Source organism: Eumetopias jubatus, unplaced genomic scaffold, assembly GCF_037043125.1.
Source record: "Eumetopias jubatus isolate StellerSeaLion01/CBP00866 unplaced genomic scaffold, mEumJub1_p1.0 scaffold_2, whole genome shotgun sequence".
Taxonomy (NCBI): domain Eukaryota; kingdom Metazoa; phylum Chordata; class Mammalia; order Carnivora; family Otariidae; genus Eumetopias; species Eumetopias jubatus.
In genome coordinates, this window is record NW_028274808.1 from 21,586,803 (window position 1) to 21,613,458 (window position 26,656).

At 36.8% G+C, this 26,656-nt stretch overlaps 1 protein-coding gene across 2 annotated transcripts in view; it reads right to left on the reverse strand.

Annotated features, from left to right (window-relative positions):
* Window positions 1–16,253: 16,253 nt before the first annotated feature.
* The window catches only part of MICU3 (mitochondrial calcium uptake 3), a 99,661-nt gene continuing 89,258 nt past the window's right edge, over window positions 16,254–26,656 (reverse strand). For both annotated transcript variants that reach the window (XM_028099689.2, XM_028099688.2), the window contains 3 exons: window positions 19,318–19,426; window positions 17,402–17,559; window positions 16,254–16,322 (listed from right to left, as the gene is read on the reverse strand). In XM_028099689.2, the coding sequence (XP_027955490.1) occupies window positions 16,254–16,322; window positions 17,402–17,559; window positions 19,318–19,426 (336 nt within the window). The remainder of the gene's footprint in view (window positions 16,323–17,401; window positions 17,560–19,317; window positions 19,427–26,656) is intronic.

Sequence of the window (26,656 nt, forward strand, 5' to 3'; positions counted from 1 at the left end):
TATTTTTTAAACTAAAAGTGGGAAAATGTAAATTATATGAATATATAATTCGGAATCCTGGAGATATGAGCAGAAGGAGCTGACAGGAAGACAGAATTTTTTTTTTTTTTTTTTTTGGCCATAAGCAATCCTGTTTTCTGTTTTTAGGAAGAAAGAAAACTAGTAGACAGAAATAGTCCTAGGTACATTGACTCTATATTTTGTATGCATACCATAAAATATTTAATAAAGTTAAGTAGATGCCTGAAAACCAAGAAAATTCAATAGATGAAGAGGGTGACAACAATGAAAATAGGCAATACATACATAGGGTAGGTTTAAGGCATTTGGCAATATCATTTAAAAAAAATTTTTTTAATATTTTCTTTTCCCTATTTTTAATTCCCTTTGATAATGAGCACCACTTTATACTTTTCAATAGCCCATGAAATTTTTACTTTTGTTTTCATCTTCAAGGTCAAATTTATGAACAAGTTACAAATAAGCTGATTCTAGATGAATTAGGGATATTATTTTAGGAGTAATAATAACCAACACTTATTAAGTGTTTGCTAACTCAAAGCCTTACAGGAAGTTTCCCCTCTAGGTCTCACAAAGACCCCAGGACTCAGCCACTCTCACTGTCTGATCTTGCATGTGAAAAAGCCCGGACCTGGAAAGTGAAAGAACCGGGCTTAACTACACAAGTAGGTGGTGACAGAGTCAGGATTTGAACTCAGGAAGTCTGGCTCGAGAGCCATGCTTAATGAACCACACTCTTCTGAATGGATGGGCTAAATGTATTTCACCTCTTTATGTATGTTTCCCAATTTATCTTTTTTTGGAAAAGTTATGTCTTCTTGGATTCTGCTTTAAGTCCTTGCCCAGTTTCTCTGTTCTATCCAAGGATCATTTAACCTGACAATTATGCAAGTCCACACCTGTCTGCATGATACACTGACTCATTCATTTAGTTGAAAGGTGGAAACCAAATTGGTTTTTAAAAATACATAGGAATCTAATTGAAAAATTTCATGAATCACTTTAATGAGAAACTAGTAGCGGGATCTCAAGTACAGAGAGCCTCAGACAATTGTTTTTCAAAAGCGCTGGTCAGCTCTACGTATTCATCTTGAATAAAAATGCCTCTCTAGCAAGGCATTGTATGACAATTGTAATCACCGAAATTTAGGATGCAGAGAATCATTTCAGTGACTTTTAAATAGTTGTTCCTTATTCTTCTGTGTTTGAAGATAATGATGTGACTACTTATATATTGAATAGTGAGGTGACCAGTATTTTTCCCAGCTCTGGGTAAATTAAAGACAAACAAAGTTGATATCATTATTTGTCAGCTCTCGAATTTTTTCTTCGCGGCTGTCATTCATCATTTCCTCCCTAATTTGTCTCGAGTCGTAGTTCTCTGTTAGTCTTCGGCCCTCAGCCCTTGGCTCTGCCACACAGTTCAGGGAATGTTCTGTGTGTCCTTCAAACCCCCGTTTTTACCTAAATAGCTTCTGCCTCATGTAAAATTAAAAAAAATGTTATAACGTCTTGCGATTATTTATTCTTTATAAATTACTTGTGATAAGCTTGACTTTGTACCTTTTTTAAGTGAACCCATTTGGAATGTGGTTGTTAAGTAGAGTCCCCACATCGTATTGATGAGCCGTGAGGGATCCGGTCAGACAGTTCACCACGGCTGCTCTCTGGACACCAGCTCTCCCCGACCGGAAGGCTGCTTGTTGCCACACACTGTGAGGGCTATGAGCAGCATGCTTACCATCTTAATATCCTTTCTCCTATTTTTTTTCCGAATATGAAAGCATCTTCTCCATTATAATTTTGAGAAGAATCAATGCCCACTTCCAAACAGCATAAACTATAACTCTGTTCTTCATTTGTTTCTTACCATCCGGTATCTCACCAAACTCACAGACACGCTTGCACACTGGCCCAACTGTCCACAAACCAGGGAAGGAACGGCTGCGTAATTTTTGCAGCCATGTGCAAAATGAAAGCGCAGGGCTCTTTGTTCAAAAAAGCAAGAAAAAAGGGCTGTCTATGGTATTAAAGTCTAAAGTTTTGTTTTTCCTTCCATTCTCTCTCTCCCTCAACTTGTCGTGATGTTATCTATGTGCTACTTAATGTCATGGTCAGTAAATAAAAATTAAAAATGTTACATTATTGGGATGCCTGGGTGGCTCAGTCGGTTAAGTGTCTGCCTTCTGCTTGTGTTGTGATCCCAGGATCCTGGGATCGATTCCCACATCCGGCTCCTTGCTCAGCGGGGAGCCTGCTTCTCCCTCTGCCTGCGGCTCCCCCTGCTCGTTCTCTCTCTCTCTCTCTCTTAAAAAAAAGTTGAATTATTAACACGGCTTTCCCCATTCATCTTTATATTCTCCAATGCCAGTTTTGAATGCAAACAGAGCATTTAACGCCTATGTGGAATCATCAAAATTACGTCATTCCTACTTCATGGTACAGCTTCCCCTCCGCCAGAAGAGCGTAGACAAGTTAGATGCAGGAAGCTTGTGGAAGAAGCGTCCATCTAGCACAGGCTGAAGTATACTCCTTCAGGCATCAGGCATCGGGATGCTCGCAAGGTGAGGGCACGTCTTCCCGGATGTGCTGGGATCCCATTCCCTGACCCCCTGCGCTTGTCTTTGCAACGGCCTGACACTGCTCGGGCGTCTCACACCAGCCGCTGCGCGGATACACCACCGCTCTGCAGGTGGAGAGCTCCCTGGTGAAGCCCAGTCAGACGTCTCCGCCGTCCACAGGCCTGGTGCTCCAACTCACTTGGAGGGGCAACTCCCAAGGGTATTGCAAGCTCTGAGTTAGAAAGGTCTAAGTACTTGGATTAGGAGTGGGTGAATGCATCATGGCACTGCCCCCTTAGGGCAGGACATCCTCCACCATCCTAAATGCAGTGGGATGTGGGTGCCCTGCCCCATTCCTACCCGTATCTGCACCCAGGTCCCTGCCAGGGGGCTGGATGTTGGGAGCAAACACTTGGGCAGGGCTGGGGAGGGTGCAGCTGGGCAGGCAGAGGATAGCCAAGAACCCAGCCCGGGGACGTGCGGAGGGCGTGGGAAGGAGAACTGCCTGTGAGCAGAGGCCCTAAACCCCCTGCACAATCTCCATTGTCCCAAAGATTTCAGCTGTAAAACAAAAATTCAAAGATAACATTATTAAGAATTTGAAGATGGGGACTAGAGAGCGTTAGACCCCAATCCTGGGGCCCTTCTGTCCTGGGCTTTGTGCAACTGTGTTGATCACGTGACCATGAGGCCAGCACAGCCCAGGAATATTATGAGCGAGTTAGCTGACCTGCAAGGAGGTCAGAATAAACTAACAACATAGTTTTAAAATAAGATAAAGAGAAAATAACTTTTTATTGTTCCTTCCCATGATTCATACATGAAAATTTTAAAATACCTATTTTATTTTCTTTAAGAAAATTTAAGAAACATCTCACTCATGCATATAAAAATTCCCACAGGAAATAGTCTTCCCCACTCAAAACTATATTCAATCCTCTTGGTTAATAACAATAATAATGGTACTACTAGCTGAACGTACCTGTGAGCCAGACATTGTGCTAATTAATTAATTAAATTTACTTTATATAAATTATCTCATCTGATCCCTATAACATGGGGCAGATACACATTTTAGCCCCAATTTGGAGATGAGGAACTTGATATATGGGAGTCAGCTTGTCTAAGACCATGATGTGAAAAGAATGGTTTACTGTGACCAGACTTTATTACAGTAATGTAGAATAATTTAATATTTGGAAGCCTATAAAGCAGATATAGCGCATCTGGAGGTCAAATTGGAAAAATGTAATCATCGGTGGAAGCTGAAAAGGCATTTGAGATGATTCAACTCTCATTCCTTTTCCAGACTCTTTTAAATCCAGGAAATAAAGGGTACAAGATAAAGTATTTGTCTCTAATCAACAGGAAAATATTATGCTTCATTGAAAATATTAGAGATAACCTTATTAAACGAGAAATCAAAATTTCTGCTATTAGTATTTTACATTGTTCTGGGAACTATAATCAGTGAAATAATACTGGAAATAGGAATAAGAGCAATAATATAGGAATGGGCAAAGACACACTTGCCATCATTTGCATATAATATGATTTACCACCAGAAAACTCAAAAGAATCAGTAGAAAAAAATGTTGGAACTACTAAGAGTTTAATTAAGTAGCTGAATAAATAGAATGTTTTTCTATATACCAACAATAATCAGATAGAAAATCCAATGGGAAAAATTCCCATTCTTAGAAGCAGTGACAAGTACATAGGATCTAGAAAAGACCTCATCAGAAGTAGTATGACCTAGATAAAGAAAACTATACATTTTGGGATAAATTCCTGAGATAACTGTTCCTGAATGGGCTAAAAATATTATGAAGGTGTTATGATAGTTAATTTTTTTGTCAACTTGTCTGGGCCATGGAGTACTCAGGTGTTTAGTCCGATGTTACTCTGGGTGTTTCTGTGAGGGTGTTTTGGATAAGATTAACATTTAAACCGGTGAACTAAGTAAAGCAGATTGTCCTCTCTAATGTGGTGGGGTCTCATCCAATCAGTTGAAGACCTGACTAAAACAAAAGAATACCTTCCTCAAGTAAGAGAATTCCTCCTGCCTTACTGCCTTTGACCTGAAACAGTGGCTCTCGAGCCTGCCAGCCTTAGAACTGGAACTAAATCATTAGCTCTCTTAGTTCTCAGAACTTCAGACTCGGAACTCAGACCATCAACTTTCCTGGATCTCCAGCTTGCTGACTCACCCTGCAGATTTGGGACTTGTCAGTCTCCATAATCTTGTGAGCCACTTCCTTCTCATAAATCTCTTTCTGTATACAGGTACATCCTATTGGTTCTGTGTCTGTGGAGAACCTGACTAATACAGCATCATTTCTTCGAAAATTAACTTGTAATTTTAAAGTGATTCCAGTAATCACTTGGGAGGAGATATGGTAAGACAATTGTAAAGTTCATCTGAAAGGATAAACAAGTAAGAATAGTTGAGAACATTTTTGAAAAGAAGAGAAATTTAAGTCTGGCTATTGTAGGGGGAGGTAGACTAGTCTTATGGAGTATGAAAATATTATGAAGTTATGTTAATTAAAACAATGTGGTTATAAGGAAAGTCAGACAGTCCAAAGGAAGAGAATAATATCCTAAAACAGATTCAGGTATATAAAAATATTTAAAATACAATTTGCTTTATATTATGTGACAAAAGGGAAGAATTACTCTATAAATAGTGCTAGATAAATTGGCTAGATATTTGCAGGGAAATCTAGAGTTAAGTCCTCTTTTTTTTTTTTTGGCCATTTAACAAAATCCTAGGTGAAGTTTTTTAGTTAAATTCAAAGAAAATACAAACCATAAAAATATATGACAGGGTAGTTATCAAATTGGGAGAGGAATTTCTAAGCTTAAAACAATGGAGGAGGGGTACCTGCGTGGCTCAGTTAAGCGTCTGACTCTTGATTTTGGCTCAGGTCATGATCTCAGGGTCCTGGGATCGAGCCCCAAGTTGGACTCCGTGCCGAGTAGGAGAGTCTTGAGGATTCTCTCTCTCTCCCTCTCCCTTTGCCCCCCAGCCCTGACTCACCTGCGTGCTCTCTCTCTCAAAGAAGTAAATAAATTTGACAGAGAGAGAATGAGGGCACAAGCAGGGGGAGGGACAGACAGAGAGGGAGAAGCAGATTCCTTGCTGAGCAGGGAGCCCAACTCCAGTCTGATCCCAGGACCCTGGGGTTATGACCTGAGCTAAAGGCAAACACTTAACCCACTGAGCCACCCAGGCGCCCCTTCCTTTTGCTTCTTATAGGTATGTGCTTATGGGTATACGTCAACAATATCCATCTTCTCTTTCTTTTCCATTAAAATATCTTTCTACAGATACTTAGAGGTTAATTTTAGAGTTTAGTCATTAGGCAACAGAATATTCAGTGGATTTTGAGGGGTAATTAACATAGCCACCGCAGTGTATACAGTGATTGTTGGGTTCCTATAGAGTTGTTGCTCTGTTGTCTGGCATTCCGGAGTGTGTAGACATTATATGGAAAGCTGAGTGGTCAAAGGGTGGGTCATGCTCTTGATCCATTAATTTCCTTTTAGCCCCAAATTCACCCTTTTTGCCTTACTCTGTAATAACGAAGATGGATTTTCGTAAATGTTTCTCATTTGCCAGCCAGCCTGGTGTTAAACATTGTCAGAGGAGGGTTCTGGAAGGACACTGGAGGAGGAAGGGATTTTCTCTTCCTGGTTCTGGTATGGCTCACTTTCCTACAGTGCACTTTGCCTCCAACCTGTTCCCTGCGTGGTCTCCCTAGTGCTAAGTTCCTGCAGGGTACAGTTTCCTCTGGGATTTGGTGACTGCCTGCCTTCTCCAGTGCGCAATTCAGGCAACTGTGGTATGTCTGGGATCCCCAGATAGCATGGGACTGTGCCCCAACCCAGATCACTGCTCCCATATCCTGCCTTCCGTCCTGGAATTCCAGAGCCACCTGTAAGTATGCTGGACTCCTGCAGAATGCTGCCGCCGCTCCAGATCCTGGTTCGAGCTGTGCCCGGCCACCAGCAGTTGTTCGGGCACCTGACGAGCTCCAAGGCTCACTGAGGACTCTGTGATGATTGAGGACTCAACTTCTGTGTAGATGGTCTTCCCTGGGACCCTAGAGACTTCCAGCAAGCCCCACGTAGGAAGCACGGCAGCATCTTCACCATCCGGTGAGTCAAAGCTGTGCCCTCTCTGAAGAGTCTTTTCCTTTAAACTCTTTAACGTATTTATAAGCGCTCTTAAAGTTTGTATCTGGTAATTCAAACGTCTGGGTCATCACGGGGTCTGCTTCTATTGTTCATTTTACCTCTGGCTGAGGGTCACATTTTCCTGCTAATGTATATAATACTTGTCTATAGTAGATGTCGTGGATACTACATAATTGAAAATATAGATTTTGTCATCTTCCTTTGAAGAGTACTGCATTTTGTTTTGGTAGGTAGTTACTATACTGGCAGATCAGCTTGTGCCTATTGTAGATTAATTTTAGGTTTTATTGGGAAGGGTCTAGAATCACTCATATGCTAGAGTAGCCTTACTCTTAAGGCATGTCTTTAATTCTTGGGTTGTTTAATGAGGCCTTCACACCCTGGCTGATTTGAACTCTGATGTTTCCCAGGGCTGTGTGACCTCCAGTCCCTGCTTTCTGCCATGTGCCATGGAGTCTTGCCCTGCTTATGTGCTGTTAGTATTCAAAGACTTAAGAGTGTCCCTCTGCAGATTTCTGGGGCACCCCCTCTGCATGGCGCCCTCTTCTCTGGTCCTCTGTCCCACAGATTCCCGCTCCCCGAGCTAGCCTCAACTCTGGTTTCATTTCTTCCATCTCATGCACCTTCTCTATTCTGTTTGGGCTTCCCTTCCCTCTGCTGCAGTTTGGAAAGTGTTCCCAGGGAGAGAAAACAGAGTGAATGTAGAGTCAGCACACTGGTGTCTTTCTCTCAAGGATCAGAGCCCTGAAGTGTTTACTGTACACTGTTGTAATTTATGATAGAAGGATATGTCTGCCACCAGTTTCAGTCATGGCTGGACCCAAAACTCTTAATTGAGGTTTTCATTCCACCAATTAAATATTTTATTTCTAGAAATTTTATCTGGTAAGTGTATCTGTTTAATCCCAATGGTCTTTTTTTTTTTTTAATAGTTTTTGTAATTCCATAGTTTGTTTCATACATAGCTCTGATTTGCTGTCTGTCAATTCTCACTCATAGTGGCTGGTTTTATCTAGATTTGGTAGTCGTTAAGAGGTTATGCTTGACTGTAATCCAAGAGAGTCTTGTTGGATGGTTTCTTCTGCTTCAGCTAGTGTGTTTCTCTCTCTCTCTGTGTGTATACACTTGTCTCAGGACCCTTCAGGACCTTCTTGAAGACTTTAGCTCAGAGGAGGGGGTCTTGGATCCAGGTTCTCCTCCTGACTGCTATTTCAAGGTTCAGTCTGCTCAGATACTGTCAGTAGAGAACTTTGGCCTCAGGGCAATCCTACCCTTTCACAAAACCTGCAGGCCCCCCATTATGCTAGTTTCAAGCCCCTGTGAACTCTGTTGCTCCAGCCTGGGATCCTTACCTATGTTCCTGGTTATTTCTAGCAAGTATAATTCAGGCTGCAAGCTACCTAATCTTCACCTTGGCTCCCTGAGGCTCAGCTCGTGGATTTTAAAAAATTTCTTTTTACCTCTTTTTTTTCTTTTTTTCCTTTTTGAAGGGAGAAACCCCTGGAGACTAGAAATGCTTGTGTGTGTTGGGTATTGGGTGGTCTAGCTATCGTGGAAGAGAAGTTTACCTCTGACCTAAAATCTCAAGTACTGGGGAGCAACAACACATGTATTAATTTTATAATCAGGAAAATAACAAAGAGATCAACAAATACCTGTATCTGAATTACTAATGTACATATTTATATGGTAAGTAATCACTGAGAAATTGAATTCTTAGTATAATCTGGTACTTTCATGTTGCCCAATTTTTTTCTCAAGGCCAAATACTAGCTAAAGGATACTTTCCATAGACTGAATCTTTGTAAGTTTTAGAAAAACATATTTAAGTTGACAAACGAAGACTGACATTTGGCTATGCTTTAATAGGCTGAACACCAAGCAAATCTTTTTTCCTTTATTTGTTCATTTTGCAATAAGTCTTGACATCACCTTCTCCTCTTTCTTAAATTTGCTTACTTAGCAGGGCACAATGCAGTTTTGATGTGCAATCTGATTTCAAAAGAATCTTTGAGACAGCTAATCTTCTCTACACTCACTGTAATAAAATATTACAGCACAAACGGTACATAAGATACTCACTTTCTTGAGAACCTCTTAGCACCAAAGAGCAATGACATAAAACAGTATAGATTTTCAGTGTTTTTTTTTTTTTTTGTAGATTTTCCAGCTTGAATCTTTAACTCTTATAACACCTAGAGCTTGCAAAGAGTAAAGCATTATATGCCATAGACTGCAAGTATGTTTATTGTCTTTCATTCCTAAACTAATTTTATCTTCAGTTTAAAATCTACTAGTAGACTAATCTGCTTACCTTCAAGCTGCTTGCTTCATCCTTGAAAATATAGGTTTAAAAGTACCATACTGGGGGCACCTGGGTGGCTCAGTCGTTAAGTGCTTGCCTTCGGCTCAGGTCATGGTCCCAGGGTCCTGGGATCGAGCCCCCCATCGGGCTCCCTGCTCCGCGGGAAGCCTGCTTCTCCCTCTCCCACTCCCTCTGCTTGTGTTCCCTCTCTCGCTGTGTCTCTCACTGTCAGATAAATAAATAAAATCTTAAAAAAAAGAGAAAGAAAGTGCCATACTGAATTAGACTAATAATCAAGTTCAGTTTTTTGTCTCTTATGGTAAACATCACCAAAATATGTTTTGTGAGAGTATGGCTGCTGTCTTCCATTTTTTTTTTTTTTTTTTTGGTCCCCTTCATTAAATAGACCTATGGTCCCATCCCCACAGGTGACCGAGTTCAGTTCCGTATGGGTACTTCCAGATATATTCTAAGTATGGAGGTTAAATATGCTGTTTGGGACACAACTTTTTTCCACTCCCTCCTGAAACCATCCAAAATGACAGAAAAGCATCACTTTCTTTCTCAGGGACAAGAGAGTACAGGCACAAAATTTTCAAATCTCAGGAACAGATGGTAATTACCAAAGAGAACTTAAATGCCTGCAACAGAGCGACACCCTCAAAGAGGCCGATTCACCCTGCAGAGTTCCCGAAAGGCTTAAGAATGGAAGGATCCAGATACCTCTGAAGCTGGCACTGTAAATAAGATTGACTGAAATTCTGTTTGTAAAGCTTTTAGATCTCAAGCACCTCGTGCACCAACAACATCCCCTCCCCTCCCCCCACCTCCCCTCCCCCGCCCAGCAGCTGAAGTTCTGCATCAGGACCAGAAAACAACCATTGTAGATGGAGTGAGAGCCCCGGGAAGCATTTCTAAAATTATGATTAAAAACTATTACTTGATGTGTTGGAATGTATTAACAATATATGTTTAGTTCTCGAGATGAGTTGGGGGTTGAATTCGTCATGGGTAGGTACATGAGAATTACACAAAAAATTAAGCAAGCTGAAAGGGTGAAAATTTTAACTCTAGGGAAAGTAAGAAGATGTATAAGAAAAGAAATAAAATAACTGATGATGCTATAATAATTGATTTCACTAAAGTTATGTTCTAACTATACGAAAAGGATGGGGAAGGGGAAATGTCCGTCTTGGAGGGGTATTGCATAAAACAGCCAAACCCCCATCTTCCTTTGTAGGAAGTCAACAGTCAGTAATCTAAAAAATTAAATCAATCAGTAAGTATCTGTGTAACATATTATCCTGAAATAGGAAGGCAGATACCAAGATTAGAAAGTGGCATTGCCTCTGAGAGCAGAAGTGAGGGTTGAGGGGAAGAGAGATGCTGGTTTTTATTTTAACCCTCTAGAGCTCTTTGACTTTCAGAAATATATACTTTCAGATACATATAACTTTAAGATACATTAAAATACAATTCTAGGCAATGAAAGTGTATTTTGAACATATTGTAGATTCTTCTGTACCTCGCTGTGCTCCTATAAAAATACCTTGCCAATCATCTCAGATCAGCACGATAAGCAGACTTCATTCTTTTTCAGAGTTACATGCAGTGTCATTTTGCAGACAGATTTGTTGGCATGCAAATTTATGAATATATGTATTGGGATATTACAATACCAGAAGTAAAATTCTAGGTCAGAACTTTGACCTATTTCTAGATATTGCCCTCCAAAGATGCTGCGCCCAAACGTATGGCCTCACCAGTAATTGCCACACACACTTAACCAACACTGTGTATTCCAAACCACTCCATCTCTTCAGTCTGATATGGGAAAGGATATATTGTCATTGATTTAACTTGCATGTCTTTAAATTTATTTTTCTAAAAACTGTCTATTCATTCCCAATTTATTTATTTTTAAAAAGGTTTTTATTTATTTATTTGACAGAGAGAGGAGGGAGGGGGAGAGAGAGAACACAAGCAGGGGGAGAGGCAGAAGGCAGCTCCCTGCTGAGCAGGGAGCCCAAAGCGGGACTCTATCCCAGGTCCCTGGGTTCGTGACCTGAGCCGAAGGCAGACGCTTAACGACTGAACCACCCAGGTGCCTCTTTTCAATCCAGGTTTAAAAAATCTTTCCTCATTCAGATCCCTTCTCCATTCTCTTCTTACTTTCTCTATCCTGTGTCCCATAATTGCTTGTCCTTCTCTTCCTTTACGACACTGGATAAAATTTATCTTTCCCAGAAAACTTCCATAATAATGTTTTCATTTCCTCTCAGCATTGTATATTTATGTGCCTATAGTCACAATTATAGGTATATTCCTCAGTTCTTAAGATGTCTGCCAAAAATACTGATTGTGATCTAATGATAATTATAAAGATATAGAGAATTCCCTTTGCGTTGGCTTTCATCATACAGTATTTCACAGAATGTAAGATGTGACTGATTGCAGGACACAAAGTAAAAGGGCTGCCAATTAAAAGAAAAAACCACAATGCTTTCTTATCACTTAGAATTTTTATTTTAACATTAGTGAATATTATACAATTCATATTTTTACAGCCTATGGAAGTAAAAGCACTATGTAAAATGTTAATATATAGCTATAAAACAGTAGGAGTTGTCTTAATAAAATGATGCCTACCAAGTACTAACATTAGTAAAACAGGGTCTGCTGTAGTGTTGGTTTAATTAAGACATTTAAACAACCAGTACTGTAAAACAAAACCGATATTCCATTCAGTCACATGAAACTTTCTGACTATGACTCTAGAATACAGGAATTCCTATTATACAGTTTGAGAAGCTTATGGCTCTGTGATTTATTTACACCACTAAAATCCCGATGAGATTAATCTCATTGGCATGTATTGCTATACCAGAGGGCCTAAGATCTAAGATCCATGTTGGTTTGGTTATCAACAAAAATTTTCAAAGTTCGGAGGTGACATTTTTCAGAAAGACATTAGTCCACAGATACACATATAAACAAAGTACTAAGTTTCTCTATTCAAGGGCAGGTATATTCATTTTAAGATAATATAAGAATGTACAACAGGTTGCTTTACAATTGTATTTTATAATAAGAACAATAAACTAGGACTTAAGTTAAATGAATTTCTCAACAGGAAATGATTCTGAGAAATAGCATAAACCTTTTAACATGCAGACTTTCTGTAGAGAGTATGATACTAAAATTTACGTATAGCTTCATGTTTCCACAGAATAATTTGTAGAAGGAAACAATTGAGAGTAACAGCATACATATATTTAGTCTGTTACTATTTTCAAACCATTAAAATTTTTTTAATCAATGTAAACAACAATCCAGTGAGAGATTTTCACCTCCCATTTTATAGATGATGAAGTTCAACAGTGATAATACAGAGGGAATCACTGTAATTACTCTTTCTCAGTTTAATTTATCGGAATATTTTATTTATTCCCATTTTAATATTATGTTGCAGCCTTATAGAAGAATATTCATTTACACTGAAAAGCAAAAAAGACTGCATATGTACTATGCCTTTGGAGAGTGAGAGAATTATAAAGAATTTTAATGAGCTAATTCATTTTTAAATCTCTATTTAAAGAACTGTTCTCTTCTTCTATTCCTCCTACATATTATGCAAGTGTTAAAAAATTTGTCCATTTCTAGTACCATGTAATTCACCACATCCCTTGTCTACTTTTTAAGAATCAATATAAAGGAAAACAATACCTTAGGATAAAAAAAAATAAAGAACTGTTCTCAATAGCAATTTCTTCATGTAGGCAAGATAATATAACTTAAATATAAAAGTAAATTGCATTTTTTCAGTTATCCTGGATAGCAAATAATTAATATTGAGAACATCCAGTGTAAGGTAAAATAGACTTTGTGCATGTTAAATGAGTGGGCTGGCACTTTCATTTAGTCAATCAATTGAATCAACCTTCAAAGCAGGTGAAATTAAATTATTATACTATATGGAATCTTCAAATCTATGAATCATATATTTCTATAGCAATGTAAGAAATAATACCAGATAAAGAATGTAAAAAGTTTAACAAATACATAGTCAATGCTAATAGTAACATCTTCTTGGAAATAACATTACTTTTATAAATAGGCTGATGCAGAACTATCAATTTCACATTAATAACTCACAAAAACAAAGTCAGTATTTCCTATTTTCATATGCAAAAGCAAGGTAATAGCTGGAGTATGTACAATTTACATTAAATACATCTTAGAAAAGAAGATAAATGAACTTATCTTCCACATATAATATATAAATATATTAACTTAAATTCATTCTTTATTTTTGCACAGTATCCTTTTATAAACTACACTTTTTAACTGAAGAGACTTCCATTAGGTACTATCAAATTATTTTCTCCATGTGAAAGTCTAATTCTGTTTCTCACTAGAAAGTTTTTCTTTTCTCTTTAAGTCATATTGTTTTGAAATAATGAATTACACTTAAATTATTATTACTGGCTGTCTGGCATGTGGTCCTTTCACAAGAAACAAAATATTAACTTCTACCAAATATATACATCGCTCTTCTAAACCATTTCATATTTGCGTTTTAAAGCACTCGCAGACTAATGATATGCAGTAAGTCACAAAGCTTCAGGAGACTATTCTGACTAGTGGTACGAATGTACGCCGTCTGTGGTTAGGGGCAGAAGCGTGTCCAGGACCAGAATGGCAAGGATGGCGACGGCTGCCAATAATGCCACTCTTTCCACTAGCGAGATGGGACTTTTTTTGAGGAAAAAAAAATCTACATTTTATATTTCTTTACTGTATACATAAAAGAATAACAGACATTCTGATGACTTTGGTAAATGAGCAAAAACTTTTTAAAAACTTTATATGATTCACACAATATATGTTAAGTACTTTTAAACGTTAAAAGTACAATGTAAACCATCACAGTATATTATACAGTAACTTAATTTCTATTTGTTTTTCAAAATTATTTTAATGTAATTAAAAACCTGGTAATAATGGGGGTTTATCAACAATTTTAAAGGCCCTAAAATAAATCTCAAGGAATACTCATTTTCTGAAAATAAGTTCACAGTCCAAAACCAAAGAAAATATGTTGTTGCTGTTAATTTTTAAGGGATCTAGATTCCAGGAGTCATACATTATTTTGAAATGCGGCAATTTCTAATAAATAAATAAAAAATTTAAATACATTCTTATATAGTCATTGGAAGTATCTATATACTTCTGAAGGGAATGAAAAAGTACAGAGTTCAGTAAATCAAGGCAAAAGCTCAACTTGATAACACATAACATGTATAGTTAGTGAGAAGATGCATTTTAAGTGTCTTATGTTCAAGAATTCTGTCAAGACAAATTATAATTAGCATTTCATCTTTTCCTTCATTTCTACATGTTCTGATCTCAGACCTGCTTCCATTCTCTGAAATTTGTGCTTCTTGCATCGTTGTGTAGATAATAATCCTTACAACTTTGCTTTGGAAGTAAAGCATGGTAATCATGCTAATTAAAAAAAAAAATATATATATATATATAAAAGCAATATATATATATATATATATATAAAAGCAATATTTACTTAGGATGAAACCAAGAGTGATGGCATTAATCAACTATTATTATGGTATTAATGTGAAACAGTAAGGCACATAATGAAAACACTCGATGGAAAATATAAGATTCAAAGACTTCACTAAAACTTTTCCTTTAACTTAAAAGTTGAGTATTTTGTTTAGTAACTTGTCTAACCTTTGGTATTGTAAGGTCTAAAAGAGATGTTTTTGTCTCTTGGTCTATGTACTACTACATGGCTGGGAATACTACCTAAATGAACAAATGATAGGGTCTTACTTTTTTTAATGTTAGTTTAAATTCTTATAGGGAGTATAAAGCTCCTTCAAATAGAGACAAAGACCTGACTTCTTTTGTTCACTCAACAGTTACCACCTTAGATAGATAAATAAGCCTACTTGCCTCTAAACATTTTAGATCCAACATGAGTTTCCCAAATGAGTTCCATAAAAACATTAGATGTGAAAGCTTTGCAAAATAGTGGGTACCTGGTTTTCTCTTAGAGAGACAAATAAATAGTGGCATATTAAGATCTGATAAGTTCTAAGGGGGAAGAAACCTACTGAACCATGCTTATTATAGTATTTCTCAAGCTTATTGGACTAAGCAGCTTTTTTTGTTTTTTAGAATAATACACATTGATATCCTATGGAACCACTTTGGGAAATACTGCTATAGACAAATACAAACGTTTCAAGCTCAAGAGAAATAGCAAGAAATATACATATTTGCAAGCATTCACTGTCCAGACCTAACTAATCAGAACCCACAATCAACCAACATTTTATAGCTACAATAGGCTCTTACAAGAAAAAAGGAAAAGCAAACCTCTCATTCTGGAGATTAGCAGCAAATATGAGTTACTTCTTTGGGTTGACACAAACTGAATGAATCTCCTGTATCTTCCTCAATTACTGTATTCTATGGTGATAGTTTAGTAACTAATACATAAGATGGCTTTGCCATCAGACAGAATGAGGCTCAAATCCTAGTGGGCCACTGACTAGCAAGTTATCTTTGGTAAATTACTCACTACGTCTTTATTTTCCCTGGTGTTAAATGGGACATCTGTCTCTGACTCTACATGTGGAACACCTTGTACAGGGCCAGGCACCTAAAATAACTAAAAAGTTACCTGCTATTATTGCAGCTGATGTTTGGACATGATCCTATAAAACAGTAACTAATATTCCTTAGATGCTAATGGTCCTAGATGATGAAAATCCTGCTTGGAGTCGTTATATTGTATCTGCTCAGATACAAAACTGTAGGTTTAAGAGAAAATTTTTCTTTCAAGACATTCCAAGAGAATTCCAGTGAGATGAGTATTTATTCTAGTTCATTTTTGGATCACAGCTTAATAGTAGCAAACCAATGCTTTGTTGTAATGGCTAATTCTTAAATTAAATTACTGGTCTAAAATCATTAGAAGAATAATTTGTAAATTGAATTAGTGGCCTAAAAATAAAAAAAAAAATAAGTTATAAGTCTATTTCTTTCAGCGATTTCCTAAATGTCATCATAGAAAAATAGATTATGACCCTTCCTTTGTTACTGAACAAATTTAGACAGAGACGCTAACATACTTATCTGCTATGAAGTTCCTTCTTTAGACAGGATTTGAAAGTGGGATACTTCTGCACTGTTTTATAACCCTGTAGAACAGAGGATTAAAAAGTAAGCAAATGTAAATAAAATGTTATGGGGACACAGGTATGCAATAAATACATAAAGCAAAAATAAAAACACATAAAATTTGAGAGAGAAATACAGCGTCAGAGGCTTCTAGCATAGTTTATATTTTAATTCGATCTTGCTACTCTAAAATTTTTGAGGAAAAATAAGTGATTTTCAACGTATATCCATCCTTTCAGGTTATCCGTGCCATCAGTCGCCAATGTTAACAAGTGACCGCTAGGTGGCAGTTAAGTACACAGTATCTGTACCAACACGCTTTGGATTTTTAAAAAGTCATTAAAAATCCCTAAAAACGTTTCAGATGAATCGTGATTTTTTGGGGGGGGTATATATAACTTTTTATCTTTTTAGATGTATAATACTTAGGGGTATTCTTACCAAAGAGAGAAGACTGAACATTCTAGCTGTTACAAGAAAAATTTTTTCTTTTTCCATTTGTGGCACATCCACAAATATGTTAAATGTGTAAACATTTGTTGACTTACACTATATTTCATAATTTAAAACATATTTCTGAGAAAAAATCATTAGTAATTTTCAGTATAAGGCATTAATAGGAAAAAGAAACAGTTCAACAGACAAATTTTTTTTTACCTTGTTTTCCATTTAAAGTACTGAAGATGCAGTGACTTAAGAGCCTCGAATTGCTTACTGGAAATCTGCATCGTGCAAAATGAGAATCATGCTATTTCTTTGTATAGTACCAAGTCTGAACTGCCTGTGTGCTGACTGAATTAATCAAAAAATATTTGGCAACAGTTCTCCCCACAAACTGAGATGGAGACATTAAATTAATTGAATATGAAAATAAGTCACTGAAATTCAAACTGATTTATATTTTTAAAAAGCATTAACTTTTATCACCTTAAAGTGTTTTGGAAAATAAGTATGACCTTATGTTTTTTCTTCTCAAATATAACATTTCACATTTATATCCTTAAAAATTTATATAAATTGTTTTTGAAACTTAGACGGGGTTTTTTCCTTCTTCAATTTTTAAAAAGGGTATCAATAGGCTTCAAATTTATTGGTTTACCCGGAATCCTCTATGGAGTCTGTCTTTCATAATTCCAATAAATTCTTTATAACTTAATTGATCATCTTTGTCAACGTCAAAAATCTTGAAGACTGTGTTCACTAAATGTGGTGAAAGTTTGAGGCCAGTAGCTACATAAACGGCACGCTTGAACTCATCTAGATAAATGTTACAGAAAAGAAGTAAACGGTTAACATTATTTTTATAATCTGTTAATTGCTAGAAAGGTTATAAAAGAAGTTTTTCTAAACATGGGTCATGACCTTAGGTAACACATGACTCTTCTTTAATCATGCTATCTTTCAGGGAACAGAAAATGTTTGTGGTTTGAATTAAAAGGACCAAGAAGTAGCTGTATCTTAGGTTAATAATGTATTCATATTCAGTGGATGTTTAATGAGCACCTACTACCAGTGACAGACACTTTAGAAATTAAGATGAATAAGTTATCAAGAAACTTACGGTTCAGATGGGCGATGAGACACCTGCCCAAATAACCTAACACAGGACCACACAAAATTCAAAGTGTATGAGAACTTGGACATGAGTGATTACTTCTGTCTGTAGTGTGGAGTCGTAGGGAAAGGAGAGAGAAGAGCAGTGATTAAGAAAGGCTGCGATTTGTATGTGAGCTGAGCCCTGAGAGATGGATGGGGTCAGCTTGTGGAACTGAAGAGTTTCCATAGCAGGCATGTTGCAGAAGAGGTCTATGTCTTAGAAAGATCATTCTGTGAGTTGTCTAGGAAACATCAGAGAGGAAAAGAGAGATGTATTTATTCCTAGCACCTGCAAGAACATACTTTTGATTTCCTTCATTTCGTTACATAAAGTAAAAGAGTAACTTTCCATTCTGAACCAGGTAAGCAGATACTGACTTGTTTTTCTTCTCAAGGTTGACTAGTGGGTTTATCATGGCAGTAAATGCTAGTCTGTGAAGGCAGGGTTCCCAAAGTTTTTGTTTGAAAACACTAAGGTAGGTTGAGTTGAGAGGATGCCTTATTTGAACATCTGCACCAGACAAAGGGTGAAATATGAATAATTTTCAGGTTTCTCTAACTCAGTGAATACATGAATGCAGCTAAGTGAGGGATTCAATATCTATGTTTTTGGGAGAGAGAGAATTTATTAGCACTTAAGGCCCATAGTTTGGCTTCTCCCCAGAACTTGGGAATAACAAGACTGTCCTCTGAGATTTAAACCTGGGAATTAGCACTTACTAGGTTATGGCAGACACAGGTAAAATTACTTCAAAGACATAAATAGAAAGTCCTCATGTGGCAAGAATATTAAAAAAGGATATGACCCATGAGGAAGGGAAAGTGGTCACAGCCGCAGAATCCTAGGAAAACGACTGGACTTGTCTACAGGGCAAGAATGAGCTGGTCCTGAGGATGACAGCATTCTGAATTCTGTGACAGCTGTATTTCTTTGTAAATTAATGTAAAATCAACATTCGATTTTATATATTATTCATAAAACTCCATTAATGTAAGTCCACAGCAGAGGGGGTTCTGGCGGCAACATTCAGGTTTCTGAGTCAGCAGAGATTGAGAGTAAAATCGGAAATATAAATATCATCCTGTGACAACGTTTGGGCATGGCCAGTTGGCTCTTCTACAGGTAGACAGGTATCCCTCCATGTTACCAGCGGCCATGACGTTTCTTCCCCTTTGGATCTTTACAAGCATTGTTAGCTCTTCCCCATAATATGAAATGAAGCCAGTAATAAGTTTAATGGAAAAATTTAGCAAATTTCCCTAACTGCTTAGGGAAAACAGATTTCCCATTGAAGCATACACCACACTTTCAAGCAACTTGATGGCCAATATGAAATGTCTCATTAATTTGTTGTCAAAGTTCCTAGAAGCAACATATGATTAGTTTTTCCTTTTAAGTTTTGAAAGACGATTACTTACCTTGCCCTATAGAACGACTTGCAAAATTATACATATTCAAGGCTATTGCAAAGTCTTCCAAGTTGTTCAAAAACTGGAAAAATGACCTGAATTCGTCAAATGTGATGCCCTATATTAAGAGAATATATGTAAATATATTTAGTTTTGCCAAATTTATTACAATAAATATCCATACTTACTAGAAATAAATAGATTAAGCATCTGCAATGTACCTTGTAAGTAAACATTTCCAGGGCACATTCTGAAGCCTCCTTTCTCCAAATTAAATGTAAAATTCACTCAATTTCCACTGCATGCGGTTGCTACCATTAGCAATGCTAGGTGAAAATATTTTTAGAACACTGTCATATCAGCACAGTGTTTCAAAAAATGATACAACAAAAATGAATAAAAAAGTTTCAATTGTGATAACTCTGTATTTCAGGCCTAAATTTTTTAAACCCTGAAAGTAACTATGATTAAGAAAAAAAAAAAAGAGGAAGACAACCCCTAAAACACCAGTTTCTCCCGTACATGTATTCCTTAAATGTAACTTAGCATTAGGTAGGTCATCAACATCTGTAATAATGACAATGCAAAAATCAACATGCTGAGTAAGCCAAAAGCAGTGTACTTTTACTTATTTCTGTCGTGATAATACTGCCAGAATAGCAGGAGGAAGTACAATGAGTGTACACTTAACAGTTCTGGGCCCAACACCAGGCCTTGGTGAGGGACCATGGAAAGGCTTCTAGAATGTCATTTACATAAATTGCAATTATTGCTACTGCTACTAGTTCAATTAAACAGGAACATTATTTAAAATAAGCACAATGTATCTTAGATAATACCAATTTGGACATGAAGAGCTACATTTAATTATTGTGTTCTCAGCAAAATTAACATAATTGAGAAAGTAAACAGAAAAAGAGCAGAGGGCTAAGAGCTGGGGCTTAACAATTTCGCACTTTAAGGTAGAAGTAAAAGGAAAGGGAAACTAACAAGGCAGCATTGGAAAGCCAGGGAAAGAACCAGAAGAGTCTAATATAAGCCAACTATGGATTAAATGATTATCAAAATAATATTCATTACCAGTGTATTATCATAATAATAATACTAATTTTTGGTATACATTATTTCCACTTCACTTGCAATGCCTTTTTACTTACAAGGAGAATTCTCACTGTCTTTTTTCTTCACAATTTTCTCTCTTTTCTAATATTCATTTATGGACACTCCAACCCTGGATTCTGCTTTGTGACCCAATCCCACCTGCCATGTTTTCCAGGGAGGGCTGTTTGAATCAATTAGGGGGACTGAGCCAGAAGGGGTTTGTCTTGATGTGGAGAGCTTGTTGCTAGGGAAACTGGTCACTGTTCTGGTTCTGTATCAGTTTATGCTGCAACCAGCTGTCACAGCAATTTTTAAGCAAAGTATAAACAAAAATGTCAATACTTTTACGGAAGATAAGATTAAAAAGCAAATCAAGGAATGACAGAATAGAATGTTCACCACCTGAATCTTTAGATTTTTCAAAACAGTGTTCTCATGTTTGGAAAAGACAAGTCAAACTCAAAACCATACAGTAATTCTTCTATGTAGATTAAACTCTTTATGTTTGGAAATATGGAACTGTAAACTGAAAAATAGGGCATTCATCTTGATGGAGATAATTTAAAGCAATCCATTCTTAACAGCAGTGAGGGAAAGACAGTGTCAGGGAGAGGGAGGATGGTCATTTCTTCCTCCTCCCCACCCTCACCACCAGAATCACTTTTGTTCATGGAACATTTGGATTTGGATGAAATGTGTCCTAATTGTTAGAAGGGGAGTGAAAAGAAGTAACTTACATTTTATCAAAAACAAAATGATAATAACAACTGAAAAATTTAAAGCATCAAAAAGACATGAAACTGAGAGTTCAGAAATAAACCCAAATACCTATGATAGACTGATTTGCAGTAAGAGTCCCAAGGTCATTTACTGGAGAAAGAACATCTTTCTTTTTAACAAATGGTGCTGGACAACTGTATATCCACATGTAAACGAAAGGTATTGAACTTTTATTTCACTCCATATAAAAAAATTAACCCAAAATGGATCAAATACCTAAACTTAATAGGTAAAATTGTAAAAATCTTACAAAAACCAGAAATGAAAACTTCCTGACCTTGGAATTGGACAATGGTTTCTTCCTTTTTTTTTTTTAACATCGATATATTGTTTATTTTCAAAGTGGAAGGGATGTTGTTATCTCCTACTTGGTAATGGTTTCTTAAATATGACACCCAAAGTATGAGCAACAAAATTAAAAATAGATAAACGAGACTTTGTCAAAAGTAAACATTTTTGTGTATTAAAGGATACTATCAAGGAAAGTAAAAAGACAGCACACAGAATGGGAGAAAATATTTGCAAACCATATATCTAATGAGCTTCTAGTATCCAGAACATATAAAGAACTTTTTGAAAATCAATAACATAAAGACAACATGATGAAAACATGGGCAAAAGACTTGAGTAGACATTTCTCCAAAGAAAATATACAAATGGCCAACAGGTACAGGAGCAGATGCTCAACATCATTATTCACCGGGGAAATGCAAGTCACAACCACAATGATCCCACTTCACATCCACTAGGAGGACTAAAAATAAAAAGGCAGGCAATAACAGTGTTATTGTGGAGAAAAGGTAGAGAAAATAGAAACTTCATTCATTATTAATGGATTAATATAGTTACTTTGGAAAGCAGCTTGGTAGTTCTTTAAAATGTTAAAAATTAAGGATGCTTTGTGACCCAGCTATTTACTCTGAAGTATATATCTAATTCTCTGACAATTCAGAACATATGTCCACATGAAAAAATGCAGACAAATGCTCATAACAGCATTATTTAAATAGTCCAACTGGAAACAACTCACCAACTGACAAACAGAGGAAGTGTGGTATATCCATATGATAAAGTATTATGTGGCAATAAAAGGGAATGAAGTGCTGATATTTGCTAAAATATTGATAAACTCTGAAAAAGTTATGCTAAGTTAAAGAAGCCAGACACAAAGGCTCACACATTGTATGATTCCACTTACATGAAATATCCATAATAGACAAATCCACAGAAACAGAAAGAGGATCAGTAGTTGCTGTGGGCTGAGGGGAAGCGGAATGGGTTATGGGATTTCTGTGTAAGATGATGAAAAAGTTCTGGGACCAGCACTAGTGATGGTTGTGTAACATTGTGAACATAATTAATACCACCACATTTTACTCTTTAAGATGGTTAAAATGGTAGATTTTATGTCATGTGTATTTTACAATAAAAATGTACATATACTACTGAAATATGTTATTCAGGATGTGAACAAGCACTTGGATTGAACTGTGCGGCAAGGCATAAGTGAACACAACTGAGACAGTTGATAAGACATAATTCAGTACAAAGACAAACTAGAAAATGCGGAAGATCTCAAACTGCTACCGTAATTACACTGGTGGTACGGGCTGCTACCACGCCCCGCCTGCAGCCATGAGGGTGCTCCCAATGTGTGCACTTGTTTTTCTTCGGTGGAGGTGCATAAGCCTGAAATAATTCTTAGGAGACCAGGGTAGGGGGCCTAAAGAATCAATCCCTCCACTGAAACAACCATCAGCTGAGAAAGACTGACAGAATCAACTTTTTTGAAACTCCGGAATCGAATCCGAAGTTTACAGCAAGGAGGGGACTGAGCAATAAAGAGAAGGGTCGCTGAAATTCAGTGTGTGCCTTGTGGTGTTTCTGTTCACTGAACTACCATTTTTATCTTTTAGTGCTGTGGCAGCAGCTTTGGGACTAGCGGCTGATGTTCCTGGTGTGGCTTCCTAGTGCCAGAGGGCTAATACGGGCCTTGTTATTAACATGGTGTGGTATGGGATTTGGTTTGTCTGGTGGTTCCTTGAGGGACTAGTGCAGAGGCTGACTTTTGATTTGCCCCCTTGGTCTTGGACTGGTTTGGCTTTCACGGTGACAGTGACAACTATCGAAAGATATAAGGACATGCACACTCTGTGTCTGTTTGAGGCAAGGGATGACGGATGGGACAAGTGGCAGACAGAATCCAAAAATCTGGCAAAGAGAAGGCTGAGGAGAATGGTTATTGGAACAGGGGCTCAAAGGGCCATTGTAAATACATGGGAAATTAAACAGGCCCAGGAACTGACACATGCTTTGAAAAGACCTGAGTGGATGTTAGGTAACTACCTCTGGCAGATCTGTGGGCTTTGTGGAAATAGGAGATCAAGGCAAAGGAAGAGGCTTAGGTAGCCTGGCTTAGTGTTGAAGGAATGCTCCAGCTCAGAGCTGAACTGCAAAGACAGTACTATATGTATTTTTTTCTTCCTGGCATTAGGCATTTAAGGAAATCTCTGTCAGTTCTCTGGCTAATCACAAAGATAACAGAACAGAGTCTTCAGTGATTGCACATGACAAGAAATACAGTCTTTTCCATTTGTTTAGTGACTTTCCAAGCTACCTTGCAAATGGACAACCACAGGGGAGAGTCTGGTTTTTCAGAGTTAGCAAAGCATAATATTCAAAATGCTTAGGTTTTAGCAAAAATTACAATGCATACAAAGAATTAGGAAGATATGGCCATTGACAGGAAAAAAAAAGATCAACAAACCATCCTTGAGAAGTTTAATCATTGGACCAAATAGACAAAGACTTTGAATCAACTGTCATATACACTCAAAGGGCTAAAGGAAACCATGGATAAAGAACTAAAGGAAATCAGGAAAACTACCTGTGAACAAAATGAGAGTATCAATAGATAGAAATTATAAAAAGGAACCAAATAAAAATTCTGGAGCTGAAAAGTACTATAACTGAAATGTAAAGTTGAGTAGATGCTCAGCAATAGATTTGAGCAATCAGAATAAAGAATCAGTTAAAAGTATTCAGTTTGAGGAGCAGAAAAAAAAAAGAAATAAAGAAAAGTAACAGAACCTAAGGAACCTGCAGACACCATGGAGCATACCAAAATACACATTATGAGATGTCCAGAAGGAATAAGAAAGAGAAAAGAGCAGAAAGAATTTTTTAAAAATAAGATTGAAAACTCCTGAAATTTGATGAAAGATAAAAGTCTATGCATTTAAGAAGCTTTACTGACTTTAAGCAGAATAAATTGAAAGAGACTCATACCAAGACATATACTTAAACTGTCAAAAGATAAAGACAATCATGCAAACAGCAGGCGAGAAGTGATTCTTCACATATAAGGAATCCTCAGTAAGATTAACAGCTGATTTTTCATCAGAAACCATGAGGCCGGGGCGCGTGGGTGGCTCAGTCGTTAAGTGTCTGCCTTCGGCTCAGGTCATGATCCCAGGGTCCTGGGATCGAGCCCTACATCGGGCTCCCTGCTCCACGGGAACCCTGCTTCTCCCTCTCCCCCTCCCCCTGCTTGTGTTTCCTCTCTCACTGTCTCTCTGTCAAATAAGTAAATAAAACTAAAAAAAAAAAAAAAAAGAAAGAAACCATGAGGCCAAAAGTGAGCAGGATAGTTCAGGTGCTAAAAGAAAATCTGACAACCAAGAATTCTATAGGTGGCAAAGCCATCCTTCAAAAATGATTAAGGCATTCTCAGATAATATGTAGTAAAACTATCCTTCAAAAATGAAGAAAGTAAGACATTCTCAGATAAACAGCAGCCAATGGAGCTCATTACTAGCAGATCTGTCCTACAAGAAATACTAAAGGGAATCATTAAAGCTGAAAAGAAAGAAAACCAGGCTCTAACTCAAAGCTATATGAAGAAATAAAGAATTTCATTTAAGGTAAAGCTAATGGTAATTATACAGATACCATTTCACACCCACTAGGATGGTTATTACTTACTTGAATATATATATATTCATCCATGGACAGATGAATGGATAAACAGTATATGTACAATAGAATATTATTCAGCCATAACAAGGAATGAAGTACTGATACAAGTTACAACATACAGGAACCTCAAAAATATAATGATAGAAGCCAAACATATAAGGTCACATATTGCATGATTTTATTGATATAAAAAAGAATAAGTAAATCCATTGAAACAGAAATCAGACAATAGCTCCTAGAGGCTAGGGAGAAATACTTAATAAGAACAGGGTTTCTTTTTGGTGTTACGAAATGTTTTGGAAATAAAGATGGTGTTTCTATTGTGTCCATACTAAATGCCACGTGAATTGCTCAGTTTAAGACAGTTTATGTTACATGATGTTTACCTCAATAAAATAAACAGAAACAAAAGACTAGAATGAGAAAAAGATGAACTTGAAAAATCCATCTTAGTCATTAGAAGACATTATCAGCCAAATAAAAATAACCCTTCAGAAAATATGGTCTTACAAGAGCCTCAAGAGTAAATTACATTTGTTCTCAATGCAAAATGCATGCTCATCTCATAAACTGAGTATGCTACTAGTTATATTGTTCAAATTATATAGGTAACTGATCTAAATGACAACTAGATAACTTTTAAAATATAAACAACTTTAAAAGGCTAAGGGAAATGGGGCATTTTGGAATAAGCAGAAAATTCAAACTTGGAAGTTTACTGGCTGAATGAATGACCTGAAGTAAGTCACTTAAATCTTGCTGAATAACAGTTTCCTCAAAGCTTAATAATGAATTTTACTACTTTCTTGTTACTATTTACATTACATAGTTATTAGCAGAAGCCCTCTTCCCTTCTACAGTCTCTACCTACATTCTCTCCTAGGTAAGTTCAGCTGGTCCCATGGCATTTACAATTTTTAAAAACTATTTTATATGGCACTGTATTCATCTGTTCAAAATTCAAAAGGGACAAAAGCATGTACGACGCAAAATCTCCCTCCCTCTCACCCTTGTTCCTTAGCCATGCAGTTCCTTTCCTTGGAGGAACCACTGTCTCTAATTACGTGGGTCCTTCCAGAATTAGCATAGGCTATCTTTTTAAACAAATGGTAGTATACTGTACACATTGTTTGAAATTGTGCTCTTTTTCACTTGTGTCTTGGAGATCATTCTACTGTAGTATATAAAGAATCTTCTTTGTCTTTTTTTGGGAATACCTTTTCCATTCTATTGATACATCATAATTTATTTACTGATTTACTGAAAGACATTTAGACAGTTTCCAATCTTTTGCTGTTACAAACAACACTCTAATAAATAACCTTGTATATCTGCCGTTTCACATGAGTGAATATATCTGCAGGTGAAATTCACAAAAACAGAAAAGCTTTAAGTTCTACTTCTTTAAATGCTATCAATTCATTCAATAGGGGTTCAAGGTACTGGGATATAGGAGTGAATAAAAAAAGATAAACTACCACTGTTACAT